The 21746-nt window shown below is 39.6% G+C and overlaps 1 protein-coding gene across 1 annotated transcript in view; it reads right to left on the bottom strand.

Annotated features, from left to right (window-relative positions):
* akap12b (A kinase (PRKA) anchor protein 12b) overlaps positions 1 to 21746 on the bottom strand; it is a 52704-nt gene that overhangs the window by 16752 nt on the left and 14206 nt on the right. Inside the window, exon 2 of the mRNA XM_085381256.1 lies at positions 5325 to 5400. Within this exon, the coding sequence (XP_085237382.1) occupies positions 5325 to 5400 (76 nt within the window). The remainder of the gene's footprint in view (positions 1 to 5324; positions 5401 to 21746) is intronic.

The raw sequence follows: 21746 nt of genomic DNA, 5'->3' as shown, positions 1-21746 counted from the left end.
AAGGTACCTTGATGCTGTTATCAAACAAAGCCAGCAGAATTCAAATAGGTGCTGAGTTTTCGAATCAGATATTTGTGCTTATAGAACATTAGAATTGTTGGTGGGAGCCATTGGGGGAAAAATAATGTTACATTTAAGAATTTATATTTCTTCCTCATGAACAGGGAAACACAGACATTATTTATTACCGAAGAACTTTAGACACTCCTTTAATTTGCACACAGGAGTCCGCGGGATCTTCCAGCAATGGTGATGATATTTTCCAGAGAACTGATTAGGCAGTAGGTGGCTAATCTCTAATCTAGAATATAATCAACTCCAGACCAGGTTAGGTTTACAGCATAAGCTACCATGGTGATGTGACCTGGCAAGAAGGGAATGAAAATCAAGAAAATCCTGCTTTATCTTACAGGCTTAAGGATGTTAGAGAGAAACAAAACAAAGCAAAAACAGGAACACAGAAAAATGTCACAGAAATGTCAACTTAAAGTGGCGAGTATTCAGCTGCTCACATCTCAAAGGTCATAAGATGAAGGTTTTAGTCTAGGAATCAATAATAAGGCCTGCTGCTGACATGACTGAAAGCAGGTATAGGAAATCAGAGCTTTGAATTGAATTCTGAACGTACCCACCCAAAATCCAACAAACATCGGTAGATTGGTGCTCAGCGGGGTATTGCTGTCTGTTCCTCTATTGCTGATCATGTGGACTTTTTAAAACTGAGCAAGAGTTAAACAGCTGCAACATTAAACATTTTGTTACCCCTATGAGCTGCAAGCTATGCTTGACTAGGAGGGGAAAAGCCTCCTGCCTGATCAGCAGCTGACAGCTTTCTAATAGAGTTCTCTTATTATCTCCTACCCTGAAGCACCCACTTCATACCTAAAGACTAAATAAAACATGCAGCACAAATGGACATAATTGCAGTCATAACTGCACAAAGTTAATGGATTGCAGCCTCCTCGCACTCACAGTACAAATCAAGAGCGCACGTATTCCTTCCAGTACTGTAAGGGCAGTAGAAAAAGATGCACAAAACATCTGAACCACAACTGTCGACTGTAATGAGTATTGTCAGTTGGAATGTAAAAGTAATATGGGGCAGGAATCCAAGAGGAGAAATCCAGCGGCTGGATTGTGTTAGGAACTCGAAGCTTTACTGGCAGAGATCAGACAGAGCTTAAGTGGAGGGAGAGGTCCCTTCCACAGGCATGATGAACATTTTGGCAACGCAGTCATGTATTCCCCGGAGCCAAGCCCGAGCAAGCCCATCCTGGGATGAAATCATGGCTTCACATTAAACACGATCACACACATGCCTACCAGACTGCAACACAATGTTAAAGTTTACACCTGCAACCAAAAAAGTAATAAAAATGAAGTACAGGAAGACACAAGGGAACTAGCAGGGACCAGCAGCACTTGAAAAACCTTTGCTTACTTTACTTTTCCTTGTGCGACAATCACTAAGCTCTGACGAGGAGCTGTCGGTATTTATTAGCATGTCCACTACTTTTATTGTTTAGTCTATAAGACGTCAGAACAAGCAAATGGCTTAAGCTCAGAGTGATGTCTTTCTAAACAACCTATAAACCCAGAAGTGACTCAGCCTAATGATTATAAACACATTTCAACATAATTTCTGAAGCAGCATTTCTGAAGTGAATGACAGAAAGCTTTAAATCCAGTTACATTTCTTAAAGTATCTAAAACTGATACGCACACACACGTTAATGAATGCGTTCTTTAAATTGACTTCAGTTTGGTGAACCGCACCCACCAGTCCCGTGGGTGGAATGTAACAAACAAACACGGATGATTTGACCAGCGAATGATGTCCGGTCGCACTGCAGATAAACAGGCATGTCCGAACGCATTCACACACTCACACAGTCAGCAGTGTCTTCCTTCTGAAGGCTTCCACAAAACTTAATCTGTCCTCTTTTTTTTTGAGTCTGTGAGCCATCTGGGAGGGTCTCTCAATGCTCTGGCCAGTGAATTACCTCAGCTTTCATGTCATTCTTTAGGCTCCCATTACACCCCTAACTCATCCACACCCCTGAATCACACATGCAGGCTTTTATGCACATCTAAATGGAAAACAGAGCACATAAAAATCTATCCTGTTGCTAATATAATTAAAAAGTGTACACAAAAAGCGATAGGGGAGACAAAAAAATGAAGTGATGTTGATGCATTTGGAGCTAGTTTTGTAGGGTCGAGGCCTTGCACTGGGTTACGTAATCGGTAGCTGCATCATTTATGTTGTTTCCTCTCTTTACCTATTTTTAATCTTCCTGCCTCCAAAAATTCAGAGTGCCTCTTCAGAACTTTACAAACATGCAATATTTATTGAACTCCTCTCTGTCTACCTGGGATAGTGTCATAAAACCCTTAATTTCAAAGCCTCTGGCAGCCTTAACCTCCTAGGACCTGGCGTCCACATATGTGGACATCACATTTTGGGTTGTTTAGACCAAAATACGAAATTTTGCTCTACAAGGGCCTGATATCCACTTACGAGGATGTTATACTGCCACTGTGCTATTGGAATTTTAGACCAATATCCTCATATGTGGCTCTTATTTTTCTCAGAAACAAAATTTTGGTAAAAAAAAAAAAAAAAAAGAATCGGGTAATTCTTTGTTTTTACATTCATCAGGTCCCAGTCAGCCCAAATATCAAAGAGCAATTAAAAACGAATGCCACGGAGGAGTTTGGGTCTTAGGAGGTTAAGGAAAGATTTTCAAATAGAAATGTAGAGAATTTCCTATCACATTTTGATAAAAATATAATGGCCCTATAAAATCTACACTAGACCACACATTTGCTCTTTCACAAATACTGTGCTAAGTTTTGAGTAAATTGGTACTAGGTTGAATTCAGTTATTTATATGCTATTTATTTATATACTACTTTAGTTAGTGGCTGGTTCATGCGTGTTGACTGCTGACAAAGGTACTGGAAATTGAGTTTGACATATATGCTAAACATATCATTTCTAAACATATATCCAACATATATGTTTTGCTTCTTGATCACCTACATATGGATTTTTATCATATTAGGAGGCATCTTCAACGAGGCCACTACACTACTGGCTTGTGTGTTATGTGTTTGGGGAGTTTCATGCCTGGGCTGGCCTCCTAACTATAAACACTCTGTTTTACCTGATAGAGAGAGATTATGGTTGTGGGTTTGCATGTGTGTCGGGTCTTTTGATCTACATCCAGTCTTTTGTTGTTTTTTGCTGTTATCGGAAAGATTCTGTTTCTCTTCCTGTCTCCCATAATGCATTGCTGCCTTTATCAGGCTGCGCAAGAGGAAGAGCGCTGCTGGGATGTGAAATTCTTCCATACCTTTTGCTCCTCTATCTTCTCTCTCTGTGTATTGTGTAACTCTCTTCCTTTCACTCCCCTGTACTCTTCTAATCTGTAGCCTTGAAAGTTCTTCAGAACCTCTGATGTTTTCAGTTTTTTGTCTTTTTTGTTTAGGTCCGGCTTACTGAGAACATCAGGTGGAATGGGGTCAAATAAGACATTGTTTTTTTTTGTCAAAGTCAAACAAAAGACAAATTTGATTTCTTTTTTTTAAGAAATATTATATATATGCATTGGGTTCAAGTGAATCTCCATGTAAATTTTTAACTTTCCAATTTGGAACAATTAGCAGGATGGACCACGGATCTTAAGCCTGGGTGAAGGCAGTGCTTTAAAGCAAATTTGTGTAACGGCCAGCACAAGGTGACTCCTCTGGCTTTAAAAAAGCCCAAATTTAAAGAGGTTAAGGATAAAATTACCAAGTTTTTCACTTGATCTGCGACCTTCAGTATGTACCTTCCTGATGGTCATGGTCTTAATCGCTAGTTTAAAGACTTAATTAATAAAAAAAAATCTTGAAAAAGAAGAAAAATCAGGGTATATTGTTAGAGACACCCCTCATTTATCACAGATGATTTTAAACTGACTACAGCCAAAAGTCTAAGATCGAGGGTTAGAAAATCAGGTCTTCAGAAACAAACGAGTCACTTGTGTTCAAAAAATTTAATTATTTTAACCTAAATTAAATTATTTGGTTTTCTACAAATAAATTAACTAATCAGCAGTTTCTATTTGTGCATACGACCCAAGTACATCCAATAAGGTAAACATCTGAATACCCTCTTTTCTGCTCTATAAATTTCCAAATAGTGATTAAATTAGAGTACAGGGCCACAGAAGCAACTACTTTCCCAACAGAATTACTCGCTCAAGTCTACATGCCACATCAACTCATACAATCTGTACTTCAGCACTGAGAAGAGTATTGGGTTACTCTATGGATGGACAGATTTGCTTCATTAAATACCTTATTAAATAAGTTATTTGACAGAGTAGTATGTGACATATCTCTGTGTTTTAAGTAGTGTAGGGTTACTCCTTCCCCTGGGCCATAACATATTATGAAGTGCACAGGTTGCTTTGTGCTGGGCCCTGGGTCATGGCCTGATAAATATTTAAGGAGGGCGTACGTGCCCTTGCAGCCATCCCAGACTGAGCGGGACACGATAGAGATAGCATTAAAAATAAACAAACGCAGCTTTAGTGATGGACAGGCGCTGCAGGAGATGAACAGAGCAGGTTGATGCATATGTTAAAACTAATTTACACAGTTTATTACTGTTTAATGCTTTTAAAAGATAACTGATTTACAATTTCCTTAGAATATCTTTCAAAATAAACCATTTCTCTTTAGTAGGTCTCATTTGTCAGAAAATAACAAATGAGGCTTACTTCTGTATAAAGAATCTTCTACCAATCAATATTTTTATATTTTCTTTTGGGAAATAAATGTTACTCTTAATTTTATTGAACAAAATAGTTAGATTTCTGCCATTTTTCAAGAGATATATGTATATTCACAAAAGAAGCGAATGCAAGTTCAGTTCGAATCCAGTAAACTGCTAAGCTAAAGATGAAAAAAGAGAGTAAAGGAGTATCTTGGTATGTGGGCATGTAAGAGCGAGTGTGTGCGGCTCCAGTGAGAAAAGCTCATGTAACTGTCCCTTGTGTGTTGACAAAGGGATTAGGTTAGTATCAACTAGATCATGCAAAGCCATGAAGACATTTGCACACAAGAATTCTTCACGCACACACACTGAAAGCAGACCTCACACAAACAAGCTTACCTTCTGCTGCTGCTTAAGACATAGGACAAAACCCCAGACACAAACACCCACACACATGGTCACCGCTTAACCACATTCACCAAAGAAACAGCTCCCAAAGTCACACACAGAGTAAATAAACACTCCAAGCAATACAGAAACACACACGCATACACACCTTCTGCTAGCGTGTTGTCCTCCGAGTGTCCGTTCAGGCTAGTCATGCTGGAGATTTGTCCATTCTTCTGCAAAGACTGAAAAGAACAGCAAAGAAAAACAAATAAATACATTTCACACATATAGCATAGTGCTGTTAATTCTCTTTAAAGGGAAAGTTTAACATATGTGGATACACATATATTTCCCGACTTTAAGATATCTGTTTTCCGTTTGCTAAGCATAAAGCTAGCATCGGATATAGCAGCTTAGCTTAGCACAAGCTAACATAAAAACTGGAAGAAGGGGAAGCATTTACTCAACAAGTAACACAATCAAACTTAACTTAAAGAAACTTTACAGATTCTTTAATGTTGCTTATGTTTTGTCTGTGGTCACTGTGAAGCTAGGGCAGCAAGAGACTCGTTTAGCTTTCTGTAGCTTAGCATAGAGACTGGGAATAATTGGGCATGAGGAGAAGCTCAAAGACACACCACCAAAACCTCGAAAGCTTTCTAATTATCAAGCGTTATAGTGTTTGTTTAATCTGTAAATGGGAAGAAATGTAAAACAACAACTGGCTTAGCAATAGAAATTGCTTGCTGGAAGTATTCCTTGGCAGCAGGCTGTCTGACCACCCACAACATTTGTTAAACTCCCTATAAAACCACAGACTGTAACAGTTTGTTTATAGATTAAGCAAACAATATTCAAAATGTTATTCCAAGAGCTTTCCAGGTGTTGGTATGAGAGTGTTGGAGCTGTAATTTGACCCAGCAAACTGTTTTCATTTGTTTCCTGTCTTTGTGCAAGAAAAAACCTCAAGCCAATTTAGAAATATTAAATACCAAGCTAGTTTTGCTGGTGAATTGAACAAACCAGAGTTTGTTGATGCTACTGAGCCAAATTTTTTAAGTTAACAAAAAAAAGCAAAAACTATGATTACATGCTCCTTTTTTTTATTCTTAGTGATTCATTAAAAATCGGATAGTAATGATGTAAAATTTGGGTTTGAGTCAACTAACCTAATGGCCTCTTTGCTCAATAGCCTCTCATTAAATTAAATTAACATCAAATTCACCACACTGAAGTAATTATTTTACAAAGCAAACAGTGACCAAATCTTGAAAATAGCTACAGTAATTTTTTAGTACTCAGAAAAAGAGAAAATACACCAAAATCACAGCAATAATTTACTGGGTTGTTTTTTTTTTAAAGTGGCTTTTCTTACTTGTTTTTTGTAACATGGACGAGTGTGTTAACAGAGTTAACAACACACAGCCGGGTTCACAGGACTCTTATCTGAGGATCTGAGCATTGACAGTTTTTCTGGCTGCCACCAACTCTGACTGACAGGTGGACAATTGCAGGCAGGCCCAAGCTTTTGTCCTTCACAGCCTGGGGAAAAGGAACCAGAGCCTCCCCACTGAGGTGCTAATATAACTAATGGACAAGTCGGGCTCTATTCCCGATTTCTCTAGGAAAGCCCTGAAAAATGACACCACGAAGGAAACAATCTGCTTGGGACAGGTCAGAGGGATGAACTAAAAGAAAATGGGACCAGATTAGGAGAGTGCAGGGAGACTCAATCATCACCTGGAGGGATGACCGACATGGTGGTGTAACCACTTGGTGTACAAGGACAAATGGAAAGGATGAGGACAACAAGACAGGAAAAACAGATTAACAGATTAATTCTTTTAGATTTAATTAATTCTTTTAGATTTGAAATAATGAAGCTGAAGTTTGATCAGAGAAATTTCCTGCAATGTTAAAGATCAGCCAATAGATCCTTGGCTGACATGGTTTATATTTATGGTTTTATTTGATCTGTGATCTTTTAAAGTACTAATCTTATTTTTTCTTTTCTGTTAGCAAGAACACCAACTTATGACATATGGCTTCATTATACAGAAGATCTAGATGTACAAAAGTCTCATAATTGCCTCTGAACTCTGTCAATACTGCAACCATGAACATTTCAGTACACTGAACTTTGTTGAATTGGTCAAATATCTTACTTGTTTGTATTGGCTTATAATGAGCTGTGAAATCAGTCATCTGAAAACATGTTTACTTGAAAAGCACAATGCAGTCTAAGTTTTAATCATCGCCCAGCTCGTACAGCAAAGTTCAGTACCTCATCGTGAAGTCATGAAAAATTTGATTCTTCTTTCACTCGTACTAAAACGTTCATCCATCCAGGAATGTGATACTCGAGTGAAAATTTGCCAACCGCTTGTTTGACTTCTCAATTTTCTATACTAGAAGAAAGAAAATTTCTAATCCTTATCTGATTCAAAGGCTGGTCTGATCTATTGATCAGACCCCCCACACCCTCTAGCAGATTATTACATGAAGGAACCTTTTAAAAAACAAAAAACAAGCGCGTCCATGCTCACAGGTGTACACACGGGTGATCACACCCACAAACTACACCCTTTTTGGCTCCTACCTCAAAGCACACTGTGTTCTGTTGATCTTATGTGCTGCACAATAATGTTTAACATTTAGTATTTACTGTCATATTCCCATATATCATTGTGATGTTGTTTATTCTATTACTCTTGTTCTCTTCTGCTTGCTTTCTTTTTTCTTTCTCAGCAGGTGATCCAGGTGATTGATATATGCATTTTTTTTTTCTCTGCCCGTTCTGTTGGTTTTTGTCTTTTGCCCTTCTCCCCCGTCCCTCTTCTCAGCTGTTTCTCTTTCCCTCTTTCTTTCTCCCCTTCTTTCCCCCAGTCAAGTCTGTCCCGTATTCAGTAAGTGAAAATAAAATAAACAATAAAAGGTGAATCAAATGGACCATTACGGCAAGGCTGGGATGGTCAGTTTGGTAAAGTAAATCCGTTGGGCATCTTTCTTTGCCTTTAGACAACAATTCTGATGGCAAAAGAGCCAAACGGGACAGGCCAAAAAAAAAAAAAAAAAGAGAAATAAATGACTCAAAGCCAACAAATGTGAGTTGTTTTTGGAACTGTGAGGCCTGTTTCACAATATGTGCATCATGCAAGCTGCAATTTGCTGCAAGACATCATTTTTTCCTTTAATTTTGACATCTTTCACCGATTAAAACCCTAACTACAACCAGTGCATGAGCTTTCAAACACAGCTCTCAAAAGTTCCTGGAGTTTCTGAGCAACAATGTCTGTAGGATCCCACCGTCTAGATCTGTGTCTAAGGTTCGCTCGCAAAACAGGGTAAAAAGAGCATTTATACCCCATTCATGTAAAATGAAATCTTCACTCAGTCAAATGCTTGCATGCAGGGGAGGGTGGGGCTGTCATTTTTGTCCTTTTCAAGCCATCAGGACCTGTGATCACATTTAGCACGTGAGCCATCAACTCTCCTCCAACCCTGCGACATTCCCAGGATTCCTTGTCCCCTTCACCAAAATTCCACAGGTCCACTAACACCTGACTCCACCTTCTCCAAATGTTCACGTCCCTTACCCGAACATGGTGGGCAAGGGAAAGTATCCCTAAGAATTTATGCATATTTGGAAAGAATTTGCATCTCATAATTTTGAAATGCAATGAGGGTGGTGGTTGTGGGTGCAGCGTTTCTGGTCATCACACAGGATTAACCTTGCAATTAATGTCTGGATGTCTTTTTATTATCACGTTTCTCTTTTGTTTTTATTTCTAATCACAAACGGTTCAGTTCAGTTTTTACCAAAAACTGCTAATGCTGTCTATCCTTAACTAAAAATAAGAAAGTAAAGTTGATTCATAAAGTGTTTTTCACAGACATATATCCACAAACTTATTATCAAAGTAATAAAAAGTGAGAACAGTCAAGACCCCACAGTTTAGAAAAATAGTGTTAGAGGAGAACTCAGGCTAACAAATAAATTCCTGCCAGATAAATATGTGGAAAAGCTGTTTAATGCCGAGCCAGAGATACCAGCCCTTAAGCCTATTAAGTGACATAGTATGGTCAAAGGCCAACCTGATACCATTAAAAGATCGTCACAGACCTTTAAAAGGGAAGTCTCAGTGGAATTGATGAGGATAAAAAATTGTAATTTACACAATAAGCATCTGAACTGAATTTTTCCAATAATTTGCTAATAAATAGGCTTATTATTACCACCAGAGCTGGCTTCAAGATGAGGTTTATACTGTAGTTCAGCAAAATATTTAAGAAAATTCAATTAAAAAAGTTTGCATTTGATATAATATCTAAAATATTCAAATATTGAAATTTTTCTCTGGTTGGGTATATATACACATGAATGGATGGGCATGTAAAATTTGGGAACATGTAGATTTAATGTCATACTTTATAGAGAAAACAAATGCAAATTCCTATAGAAACCGCAGCGACACTTAACAATCAATTTTAAACTTGGGTTGTCTTTAGATTGGAATTTCATCTACTTTACAAATCTCTGACCTGAACCACATGAGCAAACAGATGATATCTTAGGTTTATTTTGCATCAAATTAGTCTCAATTTTGCTGTTTATGCCTTTTTTAAATCTTACCCAACAATGATGCTAAGCAAGGATAGGGTTTCTTTTTGTCAAGGTTTTTAATGTCATATGAAAGGCAATACTATCTATGTGCATCAGCATGTGACCAGGTAAGGATAGACATTCAGTAATGTCATATTATGTCATATATACATTCTTGAAGATTGAAAATTTTCTTGGTATTAAAGGAATTTTTCTTGCATTTTATTATTGCATTGAACTGAAAGTGAACCGGCCCAAACACTGAAAAGTGGTGTGACGCCTGAGTAACTCTGAATTTCTTTTCGAGTGTTTGGACGCAATCAGTCACCGTTTCACTGCCAGTTGTGCATTTTTTGATGTCTGTCTGGTCAGCATGGTGTGCCACAAAGATCTAAAGACAGACTTCCTGCTCGGGAAAAAAAGTGCACAAGGAATGGCCACATAACGAAATGTCTGCTTATGAAAACAACAGCATGGAAAAAGTAATCTCCTTTTGTTTTTTTCCATGCTGTTGTTTTCTCTTGTCTTGTCTCCTGTGTAATATGATCAGATTTAATTTAGCCCAATGAAAAACATTTGAGAAGTCACATTTCTGTCTATGAATAGATTTGATTATTTTTGCTGTCTAGAATGAGACCGCATAAACTGACAAAACAGCAAGATAAGACACAGCACACATGAATGCATATGTTTACTTGTAGTATTCATGCGGTAGGGTAGCACAGAGTCAGAGAGAGCGAGTAGTAGTAAACACCTCCTTCCTCTCTTACAGCCCCTTTCACCACTTCTAACATGTTCCTGTCTCATGTTCATTTATCCCAAGCAGCCTAGCACTCACAGAGTGATTTCATCTTCCCCTTCCTTTTCTTCAGCCTCTTCCACTTGAGGGATTACACATGCATTAAGCACTTTTTTGTAGTACTTACCAAACCTGCTGAGTCACCATTTACACTTGCAAAAAAAAGCTGCAGTTTATTTGAATTGACCTGCACTGGCAGATGGGCATGATGTCTAACATATCAGAAACCAAAGTAGAGATCTGGTGACTGTGGAGGTCATTTGAGTACAGTGAACTCACTCTCATGCTGAAGAAAGCAGTTTGAGATCATTTAAGCTTTGTGACTGAAGTCAGGCAACCGTTTTCTATTCTTTTCTTGCCCAAATTTGGTGAGCCCATGCAAACAGAGGACAAAGGAGGGGGGAACAACTAAGCTGTAGTGCCTCTTCACCTCACTGTACAATACCTTTTGTGCAATACTTTTTGTAAATAGTCAACAGTGCAATAGACTCAATACTTGAAATGTGCAATTCACTTGTATTTTTATTTTTTATTCCTATTTATTCTATTTATCCCCTTTGTATATTTTATTTATATTTGTTTCTGTATTTATATATATGTGTGTGTGTGTGTGTGTGTGTGTGTGTGTGTGTGTGTGTGTGTGTGTGTGTGTGTGTGTGTGTGTGTATATAACAATTCTGTAACTGTAACTTCGGTCGTTGCTGTGCTTTTTTTGGAAATCGAATTTCCCAGAGGAACCCACCCGAGGGATTAATAAAGTTCTATCTTATCTTATCTTATCTCTTAACTACAGCCTCGGTTTCCTGTTCTTAGCTGACAGAAGTGATGTGGTCTTCTGCTGCTGTAGCACATCTGCGTCAAGGTTTGATATGTTGTGTCTTTAGAGCTGGCTTTCTGCATACCTTCACGGTAATTTTGAGTTACTTTTGCCATCAACAAGTCACTTCTACCCAGAAAGCTCCTGCTCATGGGATATTTTCTCGTTTTCAGACCATTCTCTATAAATCCATGAGGTTTAGTGCACCTTCATTAAAGGAATTATTTAAATTGTAATTAGTCTGTGAAAGCAAAAGGATTCAGAATAGATTTTCTTTGTGCTTTCACTTTTATCTTCATTTTATCTATTTTTTTCCTATACCTCTTATCTGGCTCTTTCATTTACTTCTTGGCTGCGCCTTTGCTCATCGGCTCCAGCATAGAGACAACCTGCTGTCTTCTAAATCACTTCACAAAGGGCAACAGAGGAGATTTATATCCTTTATACAGAAAGCAGGAGAATGGAGCTAATGGGGAAAAAAAGAGGGTGCCACCAATGGCATGTTACTTCTTAAAACCAAGCATGTAGTCTAAGATATTAAGTTCTGTAAATAAAGTTTGATGACCCTCCTTTTTCCTTTAAATCTCTAGATAAAATAGTCCAGGGATGTCTTTAGGATGTTATCTAAAAGTCTACAGTTAAATGACCCTTGAATTGTTGGTGAAATTGATTTAGGAGCTCACATGTAGAAAAACAGCAGAATCTTTTGGGTTTATAGTCTGGATTTGTTACAGTCTAATCGAAAACACCTGTTCTTTTGAAGCTCTATCGCAGACCTTCCCAAAGTGTGGGGCCCGCCCCCTAGGGGGGGCGCAGAGCCATTGCAGGGGGGGCGCGGTATGAAAGGGGAAAAAAAACCAACGCTTGAACACTGCTAGCACGGGGCGCCCACACAAACGCAAAGCAGGAGATGAAGCATAGCTGAATATGTTTCCAAACCAACTTCATTCTAAGCCAAAGACTAGAAAATATGGTGAAGCATGTCTGCCCTTTGGTTTCACCTGCACAAGTGCCAAGGTAGGCCTCCCCTGCAGAACTGGTTTTCCCTTTGTTGGGAGCACACGCTGGGCTCTTCAAATCAGGGACAAACAGTAGCCCACATTCTTGATTTTTAGTTCACAAACACTTGTTGTAATGACTAACTACTCCTGACATTTTGGAGATGTTAGCTCTTTATACAGTAAAGTTACAGTGGGATACAAATAATATCAGGCTGATCCTGCCACGATTTGTTCCCCCGGTTCAAATCACAGACTCCTACAGCTGTTTATGTTTTTAAACCCATTTTGCACAGAGAGGCATTTTTTGAAAAATGTATTGATAGCTATGTTGAATATTATTACACAGGAAAAAAAACAACTACATGTAAAATAATTACACGGTGACGCCTCTGCCTTTCTAAATGGAGCAGTGGCGTGTCCAGCGGGGTGGCCTGGGGTGATGATGATCAGGCCACCCCCTCTACCAGACTGGCCACCCCAGGTGCCACCCCAAAGCTAAAACAATAAAATTCAATCAAATATCAAATGTACGATTATGTTTTCACAGTGAAGCTCAGATATCCGAGTGTAAGTGAATACAGCATCAGCTTCTGCACTATGAGCATAAGGTTAGCAAAGGTAGGACTCGGAGAGCCAAGCACGAAAGACAGCACCGCAGAAAACAATTTTTCGGCGAAAGAAAATGAGGAGAGAATAAATGTCCCTGTAATTAATATTAAGTTTGTTGAGTTTAGTAAACTTCGGTGAAATTAGAATACCAAGGAAAAAATAACACTTAAAGAATTATTGCAACCATCGAATATTTCAGACAGTAGGCTACTGGGGGGAGCTAGCATAAGAGTTATGAGTTATAAGATATAATCCAAGTCGTAACATAGCTGTATGGAGCTGCAGATTTGGTTGCAGGTTAACCTAGCTGGACTGGCCATCGGGCATACCGGGCATTTGCCCGTGGGCTGATGACTTTTTTTTTTTTGTAACGGCATGAACAATGAGAGTGGTGGATTGGCCAGATGCTGGCCGATGTGTAAAAATAACTCAGTTGTTTGGTGGTGGCTATGGCGGAGCTTCCACAGAGGCCAGCAGGTGGATGAGGGAAGGGGAGGCAGGAGGAGAGACCCGAGGCAGCCGCCAGTCCGAGTGTCAGGTGAACTGAACTTCAGGTAAGAAGTTATGACCTGCAGTCTATCTGGGTCAGATATAAACCAAGTTTAGGGGTAGTTTATTTTCGTTGTGCTGACTTTTTACAGTCAGTTACAGTAATTCGTACTAGCTAGCATGACAGAGTTTCTATACAGCTGGGTGGGTGCTATGATGTTACTGATAGTGAACTTTATTTTATTCATAAGTTTAGTTAGTAGAGTTGCCAATGGCTCCTTAAAAATGGAATGGTCCCTCATTCAGAGACAATATTACGCGTTTCGTATTGAGCTGAGAAGAGACGCAGTTTGTCCCGGACTTTCGCTATAATGAAAAAAAGACACAAAGCTGGAGTTATTCTGTGTCTTTGCTGCACAGCTGCCTCTGCTTCTCTCATTCTCTCCCCCTCCCTCTCCTGTTCCTACTTCAATCATGAAACTGATCAATGATCAGCTGATCGGCTTTTCTGATCAGCTGGGTTCCTCTTTCTGGCGCAGAAAGAGGAACCCAGCGGATGTCGCGGTAAACAACAGCAGCACATTTAAGCTTGATCAGCTGTTGTTAGAATTTATTTAACATTAATTTCTAGTATCAGCTGATGTTTATGCCAGTTAATACTGGCAGTGTCCCCATGCCAGCTGACTGTATTTCATCATCAGCCAGTGTTGTTCTTTATCAATATTACCAAAGTTTACCATAAGGCAGCATAGAAAGTATTTACTTGCTTTCAGGTTTCATTCAAATGTTAGTCTTTTCATTTGTTTCCCCACTTTTTTCCTGTTTCAAAATCAAACACCAGTTTGTGAGAAGATTATCTTCTTTTTTTAATACGCAGATAAAGTTTTGCATTGGCACTGGCTAAAAATGTTCGTATTTTAATATTCAAAAATGTTTTGCCCAAAACATATGTGCACTATATGTCAGTAAAAATACCATGCAAATATTGCTGTCCTTGAATGCTGAATAAACACTGACAAAGCACTGATTGTATCTCTTGTACTTTATCAACGCAGTATCTAAAAACTTTGCACCGTAGTGGTTAAAATCTAATTCTAATAAGAGTTAAAAGCGCATTCGGTTATTAGGTTTATAGGGTTATTGAATTATGGTTAATGGTTGGTAGATTTTTTTTAACATTATCTGCCAATTACATCTGCCACCCTTCTCCAAATCTGTGCCCCTACCTGGCCCCCCCAACAAAAATTTTCTAGACACGCCACTGAAATGGAGGGACAGTAACTGCGTGTGTGTATGTAAGCGTGTAAAAACTGAAGATAGTCATAGTATTTTGTCTCTATCTGCCATTCTGCAATTCATCTCATGTAAACAATACACACAGCGTGACGTGAAAAAAGGCACATACCTTTGACGTTGTGTGACGAACTCTGTATTCCTCGTCCACACGTAAACACAAAAAAGGAGTTTTAAAAAACTGCGTTTTCGGTGATTCCAAACGCCATTTACATGTGGATGAAACAGCTGCGTTTTCAAAATCATCCATGTAGGTGTGGACGTAGCGTAAAAGAGTTAGTAGTTTATTTTATTACTACCTGTAATTTATTGCAGATTACTTGTATTTGCTTAATTATTTACTAAATGTTTGAGGTGTGACATAAACCGCAATGTAGCAAAATATGGGTGTGTGTGGTTGGAGGATGTGTTTGTGCGTGCGTGTGTGCGGGGGAGGGGCGCGGACATTTTTCTTGTAAAACAAAGGGGGGCCCAGCAAAAAAAGTTTGGGAACCACTGCTCTATTGCAATTTATGCAACAAGTTAATATCAAGTCGGCTTAAAACCCAGCTCATACAGCCGAGCAATGGATGAAAATAGCTTTTATTGGACTGAATACATTTTGAAATCCTTGCAGAAATAAACAGATACAGTAGGCTAATATTTTCAGTCTCGCCAGGAAAGTACCTATAAACGTCAATCATAACACACAGTAAGGATAAAGCAGAAATGGCAGTAAATTTACTCCATCCAGCCTTTATGGTCATTTTGTTGCCATTATAATGGGAATTATGCAGTAAAGAGGAAATATTAAATAGCCCAAATATTAAGAAGTCTTCTAACTGTCTGTGTAAATGGCTGTGCTGAAGTTTAGTAACACTAGCTGGGATGTCAGGATTATTCTCAGAAGGACACATGCACACAAAAGCAAACTGGGCGAATGAGATAACAGGCTTAAAGGCTCCCAGTGGACTCGTATTTTGCCCGGGATAGTTAACGCGACAACCTCTGACCTCCGAGGTGTGGAAAGGGTCTCTGAGCAAACGAAAGGGGGATGACACGGGCAGAAGGGGTGACTGGGAAACACGGAGACAGGAAAGATAAAGACAGGGGTTTAAAAATTTCCAGTACTTTTTGTGACATTTCTATCAGTTCCCACCAGGAGGTTCCTGGGGTGCCATGACACCATCATGTCTGCCGTCGCTTACGTCCTCCTTCTCTCTTCATGTTTCTTCACCCCTGCCAGCCCCCAAACTATTATCCCTGACCCCCACATTCAGTACATACCAAAGATCAAAGCCTGACAAGACCCCCCGACGAACACTCTCGCTGATTCCACATCCCATTAACTCTGCTCAGGTGCTCAAACTCAACACCTGCGCCTCTGTGTGGTTTGAGGTGAACTAGCAAAGCACTAAGTAAGTCGAATGTTTCTGGGGATTACAAGGTGGAAAGGTTTTTCTGCCCTCTTTCACTCCAGCTATCTCATCCACTTCTGCTCTATAAACAGAGCAGGTTTGCCACTTGGAGTATATTTAATGCAGCTTTCGGGAACCCATCCGTTACCATGAATCTGTCAACTTTTTCCCCCAGCAAACACACAGGCACAAGCTGTATAAGGAAATAATTCCCTGCTCCTCATGTTTGTAAGAGGCCCAGTGTGTTTTTATGTGCGATGGTGTAGCTGCCAAATGTTTTTACTCTTTTATCTTTAATGGAGGAGGGTCACATTCAGTCTTGTGTTTGGCTGAAAGTCTAAATTAAGTTTGGTAAAGACCTGCAAATTGCAAAAAATATTATTTAGACGTTCAGAATTAAGTTAGTCAAACTCAGTAATATGCTTTTAAAACTTGCTTTGGATTTCATCACCTTGAAAGACCTCACAGTGTGAGAACAAATGAGTGCATTCAGGTCAAACTTGAGTGAAAATGTGAATGTTAGACTTAATTTAAATTCTGCAAGCTAATGCTTTTAGTTTTGTTGGTTTAGTGTAGTGGTGTCCAAACCCAGGTCTCGAGGGCCGGTGTCCTGCAGGTTTTAAATGTGTCCTTGATCCATCACAGCTGATTCAAATGGCTAAATTACCTCCTCACATGCCTGGTAATGAACTAATCATTTAATTCAGGTGTGTTGACCCAGGGTGAGATCTAAAACAGCAGGACACCGTTCCTCGAGGCCTGGAGTTGGTCCAGCCTGGTTTAGTGTATGGAAGTTTTGCAGACACGTGACTGCTAACCATGTGACATTAACCTGTCAGCCACTTTGGATGTGATAATCACGGTGACAATGTAGGATCAAGTGGATTAAAGCTCCAGGTTTAAAGATCAACCTGTTACAATCTGGCAATCACAGGTCACGGGGGGAAAATGAGTATTCCTCAACTGGTTGCTGGTGGTTGATGGGAGTTGCTGAGAAAATGATTGGGGTGGGAGTCACACATTTGTTCATAAGTCATTTGGGTCATAATGGAGAAATGGGAGTAACCGACTGGTTTCTGGCACAAACCTTGTGATTGATTTGGTTGCTACTTTATTGCTGCGGACGCCTGCAGTTTGCACGTTAGTGGCAGACTTGTCTACAAACACTGGTCATCTGCTCCCCGAGGTGTAGTGAAACTGTGAAAAGTGCATCACAACCTGGAAATGCGACAATTTGCCTTCAAAGTAAAAGCTGTTTCTTTTGAAACATGCGAGATGCAGCTCAGAGGGACAACTCTCACTCTGAATACAAACCTTCACCATAGTTTGCCCCACATTTTATCAAGTCTTTGTACTACTGGGCTAGCAGTTAGTGAGGTTTGACATGTACAAAGAAAATCACTCTAACTGTGTTAGAAAAAAATCGGATCCCTGACATTTCATGGAAATTTATACAAAATTTCAGCACAATGAGCAGAAATTGTATGACAGAAAACGAGTGTTTGGGAGCTCCGGCAGCCAGGCTGGTACTTTCTTCACTTTTGGGGTCTTGGTCTGTTTGTATTGTTCTTTAGTCATCTGTGGCCAGCCTTAAGTCTGGTGGTCAGAGGACCCTGTTGCAGGATTCAAAAGCATGTGAGGGAAATAACTGAACTGCTTTTAATTTGACAAAAAAGTCAAAGTCCAAGACAGATAAACTAAACTGGGAACTAGGAATGAAGCATGAGGAACCATACAAGAGATTTAAAAAAAAAAAAAAAGAGCGGTATTCCAAATCACAAGAAACACGGGGTGCATAAATGGATGACTTGACAAGAGGAATAAACTATAAATACACAGGGGGATGAGACACAGGAGAAAGTAATAAGTGTTGCATAGACAATAAAGAAGGTAGAAGACGGGGGAAGTAAAACTAGAACAATTCACACAGGAAACAACCTTCAAAGTAAAACAGGAAGTGACAAAGAGACAAATTAAGACTCCGGCATTAAAAATAAGACGAAACCCAGCAACTATAACAAATACATTAAAAATCAGTGATAACCATACAGAAAATCAGCCCTTTTGAAGTGCTGATTTCTTACCCAGCAGTGGCTCGCCTCCTGCTCTAAGCAGCAAGATTTAAAATAAATTAAACACTATCTAATGCTTATTTTTATTTGTCTGATGACATTAATCCACAATCAGCTTATTAGAGTAATAATAGTACAGATAACGCTGCAGTCCTCCATCATGCTCTGTACTTTGTAAATAAAGTTATGTGTGGCCAAAATTTTTTGCATTTTAGTGTCGAGGGAGAAATATGTCACTTACAGCTTGCAGGCCCCACTTTACCAAAAACACAGCAAGGCTGTGGTGTCCCTGACCTCACTGTGGTAAAAAAAAAAAAATCCACTGTTTGTTTACGTAACAGAGAAAATAAAGAATTTCCACAACTCAACTGTCGTTGTTACAACCGACGATTGTCTGAAATGTATCAACAGCTGGCTCCACTTATCCTCGAGTGAGTCCTCTGTGTTGCAAACACTGCAGAGTGGGTGAGTAAGAGGACAAGCATCTTGTAATCAGGGTAAAACGTGGAGATGAAGACACCTACTGTAGCAGAAATTATACCACAAAGGCAATTTTCGAGGCTTTGACAGGTGCTTATACCGCCTGTCCCTCTGTGGCTACAGAACTCAATACTCTGAGGATTTGGGTGTGGCTGGACCATGAGGACATAATAAAGGCTTCACAGAAGATGCTCCCTTCTTCATGCTATCGTGCTCATTCATTTTAATCTGCAATTTATTTGAAACACTCCTTTATCTGTTGTGCAAACATGCAATATTTTCAAAGAAGGGTGTGGTCCTGGAGTCAGAGATGTGAATGACCTGCAATTTGTAAAATATTTAAACTATCTCTGTTGGTTTCTAGGAGCTAAAACGAATGACAACCAGACCAGCAGTGACATAAGCAGCTCATTCAGTTCATGATGCGGCACAATTCAGAGGCTGTGTTTAGTACAGAAAGACGGTTCTAAGTTTTGTTGTGATTAGCTGGCTGTATTGCACAAACTAAGCCTCCCGGAGGCTCTCAAACAGACACAAATCCAGGACAAATGAATCTCATTTCACTAAAATCTGACTAATACCCAAGGAGGAGGAGTAATTCTTCTCGTAAAAATGAAAAATGGTAAATGGCCTGTATTTGTACAGCGCTTTACGTAGTCCCTAAGGACCCCAAAGCGCTTTACACAACATTCAGTCATCCATACACACATTCACACACTGGTGATGGCAAGCTACATTGTAGCCACAGCTGCCCTGGGGCGCACTGACAGAGGCGAGGCTGCCAGACACTGGCACCACCGGGTCCTCTGACCACCACCAGTAGGCAACGGGTGAAGTGTCTTGCCCAAGGACACAACGACCGAGACTGTCAGAGCCGGGGCTCGAACCGGCAACCTTCCGATTACAAGACGAACTCCCAACTCTTGAGCCACAATCGAAAAGTGGCTGTAAATCAAGAAATATGGCCTTGACCTAGAGCTCAGTTCAGATGAAGATCTAATAAGTGATTATTATTGTGCAAATCTCCCTCAAATCTGACCAACACTCCGGAGGGAGCGGGGACTCCTGGGAAACGTGGAGGTACAGATCCCAGATGGACGCTTCACCGTCGCCTAAGCTCGGTGGTACTGATGACTTAAAAACTCTAACTATTGTTGACCATGATTACTTAACATGATTACTGATGGACTATATGAAATTATTGGATTAAAACAAACAAACAACTCTTCTTTGAACTTTAACAAAATAAACAAAATTTAAAAAAGAAAAAAGAATTAGACTATGAACTGGAATAAACATAAGACGTTTTAAGATTAAAAGACAAAATTATGCCTGAAATTTAAATTTGATTAACTGCAGAGCCATAATAAGACCACATCTCTGTTGCATATGCTGCCCGTTGCCAGTCAGCCCTGAAAACCTCATTAGTCTCTCTGTGTGACTGTCAGCTGTATTCAATTTCCGGTTCACATACATGATGTGAGAGGAGGGACCACGGGGACATTGAATTCGATTAATTAAACAAGAAAGGGATAAAAATAAACCCCCAGAACACAATCTTTTCAGTGTGTCCATGCATGCTTGTGTGTAACAGACAGAGAGAGACATGGGAAGGAGATGAAAGCGAAGAAAAACCGATGAGTGACACCAAAGCTGCAGAGACACGCACACCTGTTAGCTGCCGTTTCAGGACAACACACGAGGGCGGGATGCCCTCCTCTACCTACATCAGTGCATCGCTAACCTTTTAACCCCACGTCTCTATACCTCCCACAAATTGTCTGTTTTTCATCATCCCCACCCCCTCATCTGTGCAGCTTGCTACACTTGAACAGCAAACGGAGCCAAACAACAACAACAGCCTGGCCGCAGTTAAGACCCCCCAGGACACGATCATAATCAGGCCACACTGGCCAGTGTTTGACCCCAGGGGCCTGCCTCTCTAAATGGGTTGAAATAACAAATCCAGCCTCTTTGCTGACCCTCCTCGTCTCACGTCCGATAAGAATTTGAGCTTCAGAGTCCTGTATGAGAAGAGAGGACGACTAAGAAGCATAACATGGTTTTAATTAGCGAGGCACTTAAAGCAGACTGTTTTTTTATGGCTTTGGGCCTCAAATTACTCCTACATTATTGCCCAGTTAATATCTATAAGTTTGATCCAGGTTTTGGCTCAGAAACAACATTCAAGGTCACATCATCAGTGGGGGGCTGAAGGGCCAGACTTTTTCTGAAGGGCCAGACTTTTTCATACAGGGTGTCACTGAGAAGGAGCACAAACTTCTCCTTAAAACATAAATCTGCAAAAAATAAGATAAAATGGTGAAAACTATGGCAATATCTTCATTTATTATTCATTAAAGCACAAAAAATCATGCAGACAGAACAGTATTGTAATATGAAAAGCTGTTTGGTTGTTTCTTAATATGATGAAGTGTTTTTATTTAACACCACAAACCTGCTAACAGGACGTTTGCATTTACAGTTTATAATTTATAATTAAAAAACTGCTTTAGTCCAACTGCTCTTTTGTTTAGCCTGTAAAATCACTTTAAAACACTGAGGAATATCAGTACAGAGGAAATGAAAACCTGTTATGTCAACAGTTCTATAGCCAATGAGGAGATAGGAAGTCTGTATAAAGTTTACTTTGTGTTTGTTTCGGGGGTTTTATGTATTAAACGTCTACTGTTCTAGTCCCTTTCAGACTACTACAATTTCATTTATTTGTTTGAAACAAATTACCTACCTACCGATCTATAAATCTCCAAATATCCATGTACTGTCATAAAATAGATAAATTCCAGTTACTTGTAGTCATGTTCTGACTCTTTCCCTATAGCAATTCCTTTCTCCAAGAGGCAACACATTTTTAACAGCAGCGCTCACTGTACGGCTGACAGCTGAGGTCATTTAAAACACTGAGCTTTAAAGATGAACGAGTGACAGTTGTGGGCTTGTAATTGCGAGCTAACACCTTCCACATTACAGCCAATTGACTGATTTATTACGGCTTTAACACTAATAG

This window comes from Rhamphochromis longiceps, linkage group LG15 (assembly GCF_057381845.1).
Source record: "Rhamphochromis longiceps isolate RC_006_pf linkage group LG15, R_longiceps_female_GT1.1, whole genome shotgun sequence".
Taxonomy (NCBI): Eukaryota; Metazoa; Chordata; class Actinopteri; order Cichliformes; family Cichlidae; genus Rhamphochromis; species Rhamphochromis longiceps.
Note: the sequence above shows the minus strand (reverse complement) of the source record. Positions and strands in the feature narration are given on the sequence as shown.